The following is a 13,817-nucleotide window of genomic DNA, read 5'->3' as shown; positions in this document are numbered from 1 at the left end:
TAGATGGAATGTTTATTTGGTTTTTAATACTCATATGTTGCAAGAATTGTTTAAATAAACATGTGATATAAAATAAAATAAAAACTGATTGTAATGAATTTGTATTTAAAATTTATAATTATTAAAAAAAAAATATAATTGTTAATTAATTCAATAACAGTTTAGGTATATTGTTATTTATTAAAATTGTTGGCATTGATAAATACAGATTATTATATTTATTTTCTTACATCTTTTTATTTACATCCCCGTAGTATTGATTATTTGCCTTGTTTTAGATTAGAAAAAAATGTTCATTCTAATATCACTTAATTCAATTCAAATTCATGAAACAGTACAAAAAAACGAATCAATTTTAAAACAAAATCTTAAGGTTTACATAGAAAAACTGTTTTATGAACGTGCATTATTGTTTGTGTTAATTTTTATGAACAATATCAATAACATTATCATTAAGCATACAACCCTTTTAAATTATAGTATTTATTTTAAATATACAAGAAACTTTGACAAATCAAATTGTTTCTGATACTTCATTAGCATAAATGTTGTACAACTATCATGAATTGCGCAGTGGACTAATTGATATTTTTAACAGACAATAAATATGGTTATACATTGCAATGGAAGTAATTGTTTTTGACGGTCAATGGACGTGAATACTTTAATATAAAAACTCGTCTTCGACAACCCGCTAAGCTTTCGTACTTTCACGTTATCTTTAGACGTAGCACTGCCATCTTATGACTGTTTTGCCATTAATAACTTCGGTAATCGCTATATTCGCCGATCTTAAAGCCTTGTACGTATTAATATTATAATTATTGTTGACCTCGGTGGGTAAGTTTTGAACGTGATGACAAGTCACCAGCTGACGAGTGACGATAACAGTTATCGCGCGCGATGTGCGAGTACGGGATTTTTGAAAACCGAGGCATCAACATTTTTTTCACGAATATTCGTGATCGTGACACAATTGTCTTATGCATTGTTTCGTCATGATGTCATAAGCTCAATGAAAAATCTAATTCGACAGCACGCCCGTGACGAACGATATTTCACTGGACACTCGTTTACCGCCGAGACCGTACGATATGTTTCACCAAACGCATTGCACGTCGTCGGGCTCGCTGTTTAAAAATCTGCTGCGTTGTTCACAATCGATATTAAAATGCAACGCGTCGTCGTTGGACGGGAGAATGATGAACAAAGTAATGGGTCTCACCCGAAAATCCAAGTAAGTTCATCTGGCGGTCTTATGTAGACCATGATATAATAAAAGTTTATTAGGTATATCATGATGTAGAAGAGTTGTAGAGAGAGTGAGAGAGAGAGACATGCATAATGTCTATGGTGCAATCGACTGTAACCAGTTTTTGTGGTTTTATTTTTCAGAAAAGTATGGTACCAGTCCAATGTTGGAGCCAATCCTACCTTTGAGGAGCTCATGAAACAGACGACCAAAAACAATGCAGGCCGTCAGGCTAACAAACGAGTGGATGTACTGAACAAGTTGATAATGAAAAATATTACCGACATCATGGCGACTGGTGAACAGTCGGAAAAACTTATTGGGTTTGGTCTAGAAGTATCAAAGGTATGAAACCGTAGTTTGTCATCAAATCCTTAAACCCACTGATTGATTGTTATTAATATTTTCATCACAGGTTACTATTGCAGGGGATTATCGATCAGTTAATGTGTTTTGGATGGCTAGTAAATCCGAAGATGATTCCCAATTAGAGCAACTATTACAGTCTATAAGTGGTCCACTGAGACATGAATTATCTAGATTAAGAATTATGGGAGAAATTCCAAAAATACAATTTGTCAAAGGTATTGATTGATTAATTTCAATATTAAAAACTAAATTTGATAAAACAAAGTATTAAGAATTTATACCAATATTACTATTTCAGATAAGACCTACTCAAATATTGCAGCAGTTGATCGACTATTAAATAAAGCAGACTATGGTGATGATTTTATACCAACTTGTCCTGCGTTATTGAAGAATCATTCTATAGTTTTCACCAGCATTGATCCAGAGATTAAAGAAAATGTCAAGTTACATTAATTTGTAAATCTTTTGTAAATTTATAATTGATTTTAGGAAAAAATCAAAGAATTAGAGTTAAATGAAAATTTAGAGGAGAGCTATGAAGATGATATAATTCCTGAAATGAAAATGGATGTAATGGGTCTTGATCATAGTGCAATAATGACTAGAGTAAGATGGTTATTAATTGATTTACTATATTTTAACAGTGTTAACTTAATTGTTTCTGAAAATTATTATTAAAAGTTATTTGATAATATTTAAAAATGTGTTAACACTTCTTCTTAATTTGAATTACTAGATAAAATAAATAACTATGTTCTTCTTTAGTGGTTACCTGTCGTTGGGACTACCTTCTATATACTCAATCATTCGTTCTCTCTATCTATTACTCTTACTTTCTAATCTATGCTTCCATTTAGAGATTCTACATCTCTCTTTTTCACATTTTTCCATTTCAAATGAGGTCTTTTGCTATCTGGAATCTGCTATTATCATATGTAATCGCAGATTCCAACTTTGATAGGTATAACCCATCCATCCTTCCTACTCCTAATTATATGTAGAATATTTGATAAATAAATAATAATGCAAATTTGTTAATGTCCTATTTATAATATATGTTCAATAATTTAATGCTAAAAATATATTTGGTGGTAATTTTTTGCTGATAAATAAAATAATATTAATATTTAGTTTATTATCTTAAAAATATAAATAATGGTTACTTGTCTTATTGTTTTTAGTTGAACGCTTCTATACAAAAGGCTAAAGCTGTTCATCGCCTATCTAATAATGAACAAAATAAAAAAAATATCAAAATTGAAAGTGTTGCAGAACCTCAATATTTGTCATTTACAGATTTTGTAAAAAAAAGAAAAATTCAAGAAGCCAAAGCTTTAGGTAGGAGAAGAAGTAGATCAATTGAGAAGGAAATTTATGACCAAGAATTTTCATTAAGTAATGAAGAAGAAGATAATACTAATATAGAGGAATTTCCATTTAAAATTTAAATCAATGTCATTTTTTTTTTTTATTATTTTAGTTTCCTTTCAGATACAAATAGAAAGTCATATATGCATATTTATAAATGTAATGTTTATGAAGGAAATCATTTTATTTATGAAGTGAATATCAAATTACTTCACTAAATAAATTATACATTAAAATAAAAATAAATTATGCGATTCAGTATGTTGTGATGTTATGTTTTGACAAACATAATGTTAATAATTATTTAGTTGTAATATTGAAATTCAAAGCCAGTCATTAAATTTTAAATAGTTAAAATATTTGTTAGTATAGTAACAAAATCTTATTTACAATCATACTGTAACATATATAAAATGAATTTACAATTTTATTTTTTGTGTAAATTATATAAGTTTAACGATTACCAAATTTTGGTAAAATTTGCAAGTATATGATTATTTAGATGTTAAACTCTTTACATTACAAAATGTATTTACATCCTATATTACCTTTTTTATATAAATTTTCCGATAATTTGGTTTGAAATTTAAACCCAAATCTTTACTTTGCCTTTCTAATAGAAAAAAAATTGTTTACTTATTCTTTTTAAAATAATTCATAATACTCAATAATAAATGTTAATTTCATCAGTTGCAGAGGAATACAGTTAAAACTAATATAAAAAATAAACATAGTTCAATAAAATGTTTATACTTATAGTATATTGTAGAAAAAAGTAAAAAAACAAGTTAAATGTTGTCACTATATATAATTTACAAAAATAACAAATTTATCAATTTACAGGCATAGACATTTGTCCCATTATTTTTATTATTACAAATATATACACTATAGGGTAAACCCCTAGAAAATAGTGCTTATCCTACTATACTTCACTGTTCATTAAAACTTGATAATTATGTCTTTGGTGAAAATTAGGTACAATGTCCAACAACCATTCTTTGTCAATCACCGTCACATACCTCATATAAGCCTGACTAGTCTCTATGATCTCTGTATATAGTACACAATGGGGATATGAATGAAACAGTGTCGAGGTTGGATGAATTTTACATTCTTTCTTGGCGTTAACTGTTACATATTTTTTTTCCTGATTAATATATGCCAAATTTTCAAAAAATCCAGTTAACAGACATTTCCTGATAAGATCAAAATTTTCACCACAAGATTGACCAATTGGTAAATGTAAATACCTACAAATATCAAGTAATTGATCACGAGCACGGTCAGCGTATTCTAAATTACGGATATTAAGAAAATTGTCGTCACACCAATTGGACTTTACTTCTTTTCTTACTTTTCTGTAAGAACGAAAAGTTTTTAATAACATAATATGATCACTAACAGATGATTTAAATTTTGAGTGGGCTTCCTCAGCTTGTTTCTTTTTTTTCTCTGATAGACTAGATACAAAAATAGAATCGGTAGAGAGTATGGATACAATGTTTATGATATCTTCCAAACAACCATAGTTAACTGATGATAATATTATTTTTGAGTATCTTGGATCTAGAGGAAATTTAGTCATTTTATGACCCATTTCAGTTAAAATACTGTTTTTTGTGGCACCTAGATTTCCTAACATTTTATAAGCCTGATCAATTGCATTTGTTGATGGCTTGTTAATGAAGTCAAATTTATGGGGATCCATATTCATGGCCAATATTTGTAAAACTACATTACCTAGATTACATCTTTGAATTTCTGGTACAGGATCTTTGGTCATTTCATCATATTGTTTTTTCGAATACATCCTATAACAAAAGCCATCTGATTCACGACCAGCACGACCTGCTCTTTGTTCAGCTTGAGCTTGAGAGATATTTTCAATCTTTAGGGCATCCATTGAAGTTTCAGGATGAAAACATCGAACTTTGACTTTACCACTATCAATCACATATTTAATACCAGTTAATGTAACTGATGTTTCTGCAATATTTGTACTCAGAATGATTTTTCTAGCAAATTCATTTGGTTCTAACGACATAAACACCTTGAGTTGTTCATTGGTAGGCAAAGATGCATATAATGTCCGTACCTTTATGACAGGATAATTTCTTAATGCAGGATCTTGATTAATATGTTCAATAGCAAGGGCCATATTTTCTATTTCCTCTTGGCCAGTAAGAAATACTAAAAAGTCATGACGTGCTGGTGCCTCCTTGTGTAACTGGAATATGGTTACTAAAGTGTCATGAAAATAATCCTCAACATTTTTCTTTGCGTGAAATATATTAATATCATGAAGCCTACCCTGCAAGTAGACAATCTGAGCATTGCCAAAATAATCAGCAAATAAATCAGCATTCATAGTTGCAGACATGACAATTACTTTAAGAGGGTTTGAACTGTGTTTACGAGAGCGTTGGACTTTTTTGACAATGCCGAAAAGCAAATCTGTATTCACGGTACGTTCATGAGCTTCATCAAGAATAACACATCCATACGCTGACAAACTCTTTTCCAATATGGCTGTACGCATTAGCATACCGTCGGTCATAAATTTTATTCTGGTGAAGTGATTGGTCTTGTCAATGAATCTGACTCTATAACCAACCAAATCACCAATTTCAGTGTTCACTTCGAATGACACACGTTCGGCCAACGATATCGCTGCCACACGCCTTGGTTGGGTAACTACTACATCTTCGTCCTGTCGTAATATGTTTTCGTAAACGATCTGAGGGATCTGAGTCGTTTTACCGCTTCCTGTTTCACCAATGATGATGAGCGTTTCATATTTTTTAATCAAGGCGCAAATTTTATCCTTTTGTAGAGCAACAGGAAGGGTTTTTCGTTCGTCATCGAAATACTTGACCAGGTCCATTTTACTTAAATCATTCATCTCGATGTTTTAACGGCACCGATTACAGTAAATTTTAAATAGATAATTTAATCGAATCGCACATTGTTGTGTTTTAATAAATTCAAAATAAAACAATAAAAAATCTCGTGAGTTGCGAAACTATATTCACCTGCAGATACGGTGCACATGGTTCTTATCAATTTGAATACTAAAACTGTAAACAACCGTAGAAACGTATCAGACTCGTCGTCGGAATCGTGTGAAATACGACCGTAGGTGTTCCAAATTTCACAACATATTGGCAACGGTACGTTTTGTTTTGGAACTATCGAAATCAACGAAATGATTAAATCCGTTGGTTCATGTGACAAAAGTTACCTAATTTTTAATCGGGATCTGGTCGTGAAGATTTTGATTATAAACATATTTTATTTTTATTTAATATTTACTCAAGTAATATTTTTGCTTTTTAGCAATTTAGGATCCATACGAGCTACTGCAGTAAACTAATCATTTGAAGTCTAGTCCATAAGTCTATTGGGTGAAAGTTGGCAATCTATTTTTTGTTCGTACTTACTAAAAATCTTCATTTAAGTGTACAACTTATTGGAAAATCTGACGTGGCTTCAATTATTAAACATTTTTTTATATATTAATTAAAATAAACTTATGTTAGCTATTTTTTTTTACATCCCGATTTAGTTGACATTTATTTTGGAAAATTGTTTTCCTTGGTTATTAAATACTCGCAGAAATGAATGTTACTAGATTGGAAATTGATATCAAAAGACTTCTGTCTGTTTGTGAAGATATGGCTCAAGACAATTCATTTGATGATTGGCGATTGAGCAAGGTATAATATATTTATTGTTTACAATTTTAATTGCAATCAAAATTTAAAATTAGGTAATGAAATGGTTTAGGAATTTGTTTTTCAAGAACATATTGTTTTAGTGTATTAATTTAAATCTAAGTCTTAATATGATTTATTTATGTTGTTTAATTTTTGTTTTAGTATATAGAAGCTGCTAGTGAAATGATTTCAGAGTTGGTGAAAAAAAGGTTAATAAAAATAGTAACTAGTAAAACTTATTAAAATGTACTAATTTTTATTGTTAGCCTATAAATCATATCAATATTTGTTGTACTCTTTAGCGATCCAAACAAAGATACACTTAATCAGTACACAAAAAGAATGCAGTTTCTCAAAGGGTTTTTGAACACTAAAGAAATTGTAATTAATTATTTTAATTGTAATTTTGTATCATAATTATGTAAAGAAAAAAATGATATGTATATATTTTAAGGAAAATTCTGAAGAAAAATTAGTAGCCTTAGATATGTTGGAACCAGTGCAAGTACCTAATAGCCTTTCAAAAGATATCAAGCACAAGTATAAGGTGACTTATACAAAACAACTGAGAGATGAATTATTCGGAGGTAAAGTAATTTATTTTTAATGAAGTACAAACTATGTATAACATACAATTTTCTTTAGAAAGTACAAATGAGTTCAAATCATTGAGGCAACCAGAAGTGGATAGTAATGATAATTTAGATGAATTATTGAAACATCATCAAAATAAACAAGAATCCATTACTGAAGAACTGATGGCTATTACTCAAGGTTTAAGAGAACATTCTGAGCTTGCTGGAAAAATAATAAAAAAAGACATTCAAGTAATAATATAATTTATTTATCGACAGTGTTTTGTTAAAAACTTAACATATTGTTTGTAAACAAACAAAAAAACAGATTTAATATTCAAAGGGTGTCTTGATATTTTCCATTAGGTATAAATAATTTATTTTTCCATAGTCAAATACAATCTTATACTAGTTGACTCTTAATTTTTTTTTGAAAATATTAATACTAAAAACATGGTTCTTTTAATTTTTGATGGTATACGCAATTTTAAAAAACACTATTAATATATTTTATATATTTAATTGATTTTACCTAAGTTACTTTGATAGATTCTAGAAAAATCATCAAAAGGTATGGATGCTAATTTTGAAAACTTAAAACGAGAAGAACAGCGGTTAATGGAGTTTGTAAGAAAAAGTACTTGGAGATGTTGGATATGGGTTCTAGCTGTTGCTATGGTTGCAATTTTTATAAGTATGTATTGTATTATTTTAATTATTAACTTTCAATATATTTTATAATTTAATCATAACTATTATATTTTTTTCAGATATGATTTTGTTCATCAAAGTAAAAAAGAAAAATTAAAAAAATTGTTTCAAATTTGTATTATTTAATAATGTTATTTATATAGCTTTTATATTTTCTCATTATTGGTGTTTAGATGAAATAATACTTATTTATGTTATCCTAGTTATTGTATAATTCTTTGGTGAGATAATATGTATTTTTTTACATAGTTTTGTTTATGAAATATTAAATTGGTTATATTTTATGTAAAAGTGGTCAGTTAAAAATAAAAAATAAATTAGGTAAATGAATATAGTATTTTTGCTTTTCATAGTTTATTCATCCTAATCTTTCTATAAATACATTAATATTTTTCATTGAGTGAATTAGTTTACACATATACTAGAATTCAAATTCATTTTTTAAATAATTACAAGTACCATCAAACGACCAAACTTGGGGCAGTTTTTAAATTCTATTGTAAATAACTTAAGATAAATTAATCTAGAAGTATTTTCAATGTAACATTTTTTTAGTTAAGGATTGATTTATAGATTTCTGTTGCATTCGAACCATACAAATTATTCCTTCTAAGGTTTTTTTTTTATTTTTCTGCTTGCACCATGTTATACTGAGTTTCAACAACATGACGCATTCATGTTTTCTTATGAAAAACCTATTTTATCTCTTACCCAAACCAATTTTGGACACTTAAATTTTTTAAAAATACTAGACAATTTTCTAAATTTAACAAATAAATTTTTTACCTGGTGAGTATATATTTATTATATATTACATATTGACATATAAAAATAAAAACATTCTTGTTAACCAATTAAATAAATTTGATAAGTTTTCGAAACGACAGATATTAAACATAAAATTAATAAATAAATAAAAATAATTAAAATAAATTAACAAAAATAAATACTTACTTATAAAATTTGATCCTGTAACAATGCCAAAGTGATTTCAAATATTTTTAAGATAAAAACAGAATGTTTCTATCATTTCAATTAATTTATTAGAGACCGTTATGGATACAGTTTAAATAGTTATATTGTATATTTTGAAACCAAAAAACAAATTGTCACTTTTTAGAACATCATTGTTTTAAAACATTTCATCTATAAAAAAAAATTATATTCATGGACTGTATAACAAAGGGACAAAAATACTTCGTGTTCTTGTATAATTTGGAATGGTGAATTAATTTGAACAGGATAAAAACATATTATTGTGAAACCAAATATATTTCTCCCTTTCTTTTTAATATTAAAAGTCACAATAAAATAAATATATTACACATTTTATAAGCCATAAAAGTTATTAACAAAAAACTCAACAGCTGTTTTATTTTTATTAATCGTTTAGTTTCTAGCCCCTTTCGTTTACATAGTATTCCGCGTATATGAATTCCCTATGCCCCTTTGTTAATGTGCGTCGTCACGTTTGGAGATCAGCTGGCTAAACGTTTATTACCTACCCATCATTCGCTATTTAACTATTAAATACTTGCAAACATTTTTTTTGTGTCGGGAATTTAATTACAATATTATAATTTGCTTACTATTTGATGTTCACGTTATTGGTACATAGATCATAAGGATGTGCACGGGTAGTCACGGTAGGCACTTGACTACTCCGTGAACCTTCCCAACCTCACCAAAATATTCAACGTTATCACAATGAAAAATAATCATATTATGTTCAACCACTTCGAAACGTCCGTAAACGGTAAATACATGTATAAGATTATTGAAAAAATATAATTATTAAGTTTAATTAAGTTACCCTATTCAAATTTTTCGTTAATATAATTAAATGATAATGTGTTATGTATGACTACCCTGCCAATAATATTTGCGTACGCTTATGACATAAGGAGGTACCTAGTTAATAAATATTTGTTCTCAGTATTGTCATTGCTTTAATATGCTTTTCTATGGTATTGTCTTAGCGAGCGACAATTGTTTTAACCTGCATGGGCAAATATATAGGTACCTACTGTTAGTTTTACAAATCTTCTTTTTAATAGTTACTAAGCATTTATTTAGAAGATACTTAAGTGCTTCTAACACTTGGTACCAAAGCATTGGTTAAATATATTATTAAGTATAAATAAATAATACTATTGTCTGAAATCATAATACCATATTTATTTATCTTTAAATTTATTTTATGTATAATTCAGTCTTCACAGCCATAGGTATTCCACGGTGGGCTCCCCCATCTACAACATTTGCAATGACATCTATCATACAAAGGCGAATTTTGGTATGTGGTGCCCCCTGGACAGAATGTATAGTCGGGGCCCGTAGAAAATATATTTTTTTACTTATTAAATAAAATTAATTATCATATTTAGTAGTAGATGACAAGTGCGATCATCATCAAAAATCCTGGGAGGGATGCGTGTGATCGGTGCTTCTCTTCTCGGTGATTGTTATCGATAGGTTTTTTTTTTTTTTTTAGAGGCGCATAAAATATTTGCCTCGGCGATTATAATAAAAACACAAAATTACTACATAAAACAACTTGGAAATAAAAGTTAAATAATAAACATAATTAAAGTAAAAAGCCTTCTGAGAGGGAGAAGTTAACAATGGAAGTAATAAGGAATGCATTAGGAAATTGGAAAATATGTGGGAAGGTAAATGGAATATTAAAGGAAGAACAGATATTGGAGAGAAGCTGGCGTTTAGTGAGAAGCTCTGGACAGGTAAAATCGATAGGTTTATAATTAGTGATATCACTGATTCCCATTATGATTCCCATTGATTATTATTCCCAGAATTCGTTCTCCCGTGGTAAAATTTTATCCATGAGAAGTGAGATCAGCTAAAAAAATAAATTAACAATTATAATATTGTATGTATAAATGTATAATAGACATAGAAAATCCGAGGAGACTGCCCCTCTTTTTCTCCAGTGGACGCCCATGAAAGATGGTAACATTAACTAGGTACTTGTTTAATAATAAATAATAAATAAAAAAATTCAAATCGAATATGCCTAAGTAATATATTTTCTACACGCGATAGAAGTGTACGTAAAAGAGTCCACTACGCAGGGAGACGAAGAAAAATGATTTACTTTCAAAAGGGAAATCCCACAAAAAATATACGGACCTTTTTCAGTAATGTGGAATATGATAGAAAAAAAATTAAGATCTGGAAATGTTATTCAGCTTGCTGAATATTAGATTATTCCTGAAGACAAAATGGTGTTGGCTGGTCATGTTTGGTAAACTGATGAAGTTGTACAAGAAATGTCTTAGTTAAAAATCCAACAAGAAGACATCGCCAGGGATGAATAGACAGAATGAAGGAGAACATTTCAGTGGACCGGAATAGACGAAGAAGTTTGGTGGAAGCATGTAAAAGGCCTTAATGACCTGCAGTGACGAATCTAAGATTTTTTTATGGGCAAAAAAAATTAATAATTTAGCATTGAGGAAAACCAGATTTGCAATGAGCAAATATTTTGGATTTATTATATAACCAAGCAATACAAAAATTATAAACAATGTAACATATAATTATTAATTAACATTATACGAGGCCTCTTACATTACATAATATCATGTCCTGTCATAGATAATATACAAAAATTAATATTTCGACAACCGAGCGACTGACTTATCAGTTTGCTTCACCGCTGTCTGTTAACAATGCATTGTGCTTTTAATTCGGTATATTCTGTCTAGTATAATATAGATAATACATAATATATTATATAGATAATATAGATCTATGCATGGAAACCGAGACCGGCGAAATATCGGAAAACCCATGTACCTTACAATTGTGTATAGTCGCCGACCGGTGTTCGCTATGCCACGGCACGCGGACGACCGCCGCCATTGTTGAGCGCGTGTCCTGGTACGCGCTCGTACCAAAAATTCGCCACTTGGCGGTTTAATAAAAATATGCGGAACGGTGGATGCTTCAGCTCCCAAGCACCCCACCCCACCCTTAAATCTGCCACTGATGACCTGCATAGCATTAAAAAAAAAATCAACATTTTAATTTTAATAATACTTGTTTTTTAGTTGATTAATATATTGATCTCGATTAAAAAATCATTTTAAGACACTAGGAGCTCTCCAAGTACCCATACTCGGTTATGTAAATAACATTGTACAGTAATTAAATCAATTACAATCAATTACTCTTGGCCAGCGGTTCTTAATCTTTTGTAGATCATGGACCTTTGATTAAAGATTTTTAGAAATTGCGGACCCCCTTACCAATTTTTTTTTCGAATACATTTTTTTTTTACAAAATATCTCATGATATGAAAACCAAAATTATAATAATTATTTTATATAATAAATTACATTAGTAGACATAGAAAAACATACATATTTATAATTATTTTATTACACACCCTTTTTCAGTTAATTTAATTTTAATTATTTTAGTATCTTTTTTTTTTAAATATTTTTAAAATGTAATTTTTATTAACTTAATGCGATGGTTGGTGTCATACTTGAAACACAAGTATTTGAACATTGTATAATATGTATATATAAATATAAAGATATGATTTATCTATTATATAATAAGAAAATGTATGAAAAAAAAAATCAATAATCATAATCCAACAATATTTTAATAATGTGCTTTTGTTACGTATTGACGCATGTTGTGTGTTAAGACTGCCGCAGACCCTCGACATGATTATCGCGGACGCCTAGATGGCTTCAAGTTAAGAATTGCTGCTCGAGGCTAAGAATTTATTTATTTATTTATATAAATATCAATTACCATACGATAGATAATATATATATACATATCAATTATTTTTCAATTCTCGTTATTATTTTATAAATTATATGGATGATTAGGAGGTATGGAGGTAGAACCGAATGGTAGGGAGGTGGAGCTAAGTGCTATAGAACTAGGTACTAAGTGTTTTGGAGGTGATGCTAGGCGCTATAGGTTAGGTGTTAAAGGGTGAATTACTAGGTCCTAGGGGTGAGTAGCTAAAATGAGGTATTGTTAGATACTAGGAATATGGTGCTATGCACTAGGGGTGATGTTGTATATATTAGGTACTAAAAAGATGTTGTGTTATGTGCTAGTGATGTCATGCTAGGGATTAGGTTCTAGTGACCATTTCCTAGATTGTGGGGCATCGTAATGAATTGAAGAAGGTAGTTTTAAAAACAACATCATGATCTCATGCTTCTCGAAAAGGAAACAACTATTAGCAGCTAAAATATTATCAACTAGCAAATCCTCTAGCCCAGACGGGATCCCAAATGAGATTCAATAACAAATATTTATGTACTGATGTTTTTCCCAAGACAAAAAATCACGAGGCTAGTTCTTCTTTACAAAGGACTGAAGCACATCGGTCATGCGTCATTATACAGGCCGATATGCCTACTTGACACAATTAGGAAACTCTTCGAAAGCCTGATGTACTAGAGGATCGAAAAACATTTGTCTACTGAAAACGGACTGGCGGATAACCAATACGGGTTTCGCATAAGTAAATCCACAATGGACGCAATGACGAAGTTGATCAACATAGTCAATGAAACAGTGCTGGGCACAACAATAAGTAGTAAGACATTGATTGATCGGAAATATAATGCAGTTGGCATTTCAAAGTTTTTCTGTTTTCATGTATCTTAGTGACTTAACGGTCACAGTCACAGTTCAAATACTTTCAAAGTATTTCGAAAAACCCATGAAATTTATGGCACATCTAAAATAATTTTCCATTGTTTTATTTACACTTTGAAAATGTACGGCCTTAAATTAATTTACACAGATTAATTAATTAGG

General features: G+C 29.4%; 3 protein-coding genes across 4 annotated transcripts; 2 read left to right on the top strand and 1 right to left on the bottom strand.

The window, feature by feature from the left end:
• Nucleotides 1-877: 877 nt before the first annotated feature.
• Nucleotides 878-3,073, top strand: LOC112685764. The gene is made up of 6 exons (XM_025557742.1): nt 878-1,237; nt 1,396-1,597; nt 1,668-1,836; nt 1,920-2,056; nt 2,114-2,230; nt 2,806-3,073. Exons 1-6 carry the CDS (start codon nt 1,095-1,097, stop codon nt 3,070-3,072), a joined length of 1,035 nt encoding a protein of 344 aa, XP_025413527.1. The 5' UTR covers nt 878-1,094; the 3' UTR covers nt 3,073.
• Nucleotides 3,074-3,806: 733 nt separating this feature from the next.
• LOC112685768 (ATP-dependent RNA helicase DHX33-like) lies at nt 3,807-6,020 on the bottom strand. Its single transcript, XM_025557750.1, has one exon. It carries the CDS (start codon nt 5,895-5,897, stop codon nt 3,918-3,920), a length of 1,980 nt encoding a protein of 659 aa, XP_025413535.1. The 5' UTR covers nt 5,898-6,020; the 3' UTR covers nt 3,807-3,917.
• A 53-nt stretch (nt 6,021-6,073) lies between these two features.
• LOC112685769 (vesicle transport protein USE1) lies at nt 6,074-8,105 on the top strand. Of its 2 annotated transcripts, none has more exons than XM_025557751.1 (8): nt 6,074-6,165; nt 6,332-6,711; nt 6,874-6,920; nt 7,014-7,092; nt 7,166-7,298; nt 7,357-7,538; nt 7,836-7,980; nt 8,057-8,105. In XM_025557751.1, the coding sequence occupies exons 2-8, from the start codon at nt 6,613-6,615 to the stop codon at nt 8,092-8,094; spliced, it is 723 nt and encodes a 240-aa protein (XP_025413536.1). In that variant the 5' UTR covers nt 6,074-6,165; nt 6,332-6,612; the 3' UTR covers nt 8,095-8,105. The 2 variants fall into 2 exon arrangements, with proteins under 2 accessions (XP_025413536.1, XP_025413537.1); XM_025557752.1 differs by having other exon boundaries at nt 6,148-6,423; nt 6,561-6,711.
• The last annotated feature ends 5,712 nt before the right edge of the window (nt 8,106-13,817 follow it).

This window comes from Sipha flava, unplaced genomic scaffold (assembly GCF_003268045.1).
Source record: "Sipha flava isolate LNK unplaced genomic scaffold, YSA_version1 290_pilon_pilon, whole genome shotgun sequence".
In the NCBI taxonomy this organism is placed as follows: domain Eukaryota; kingdom Metazoa; phylum Arthropoda; class Insecta; order Hemiptera; family Aphididae; genus Sipha; species Sipha flava.
This window is presented reverse-complemented; position numbering and strand designations above follow the sequence as displayed.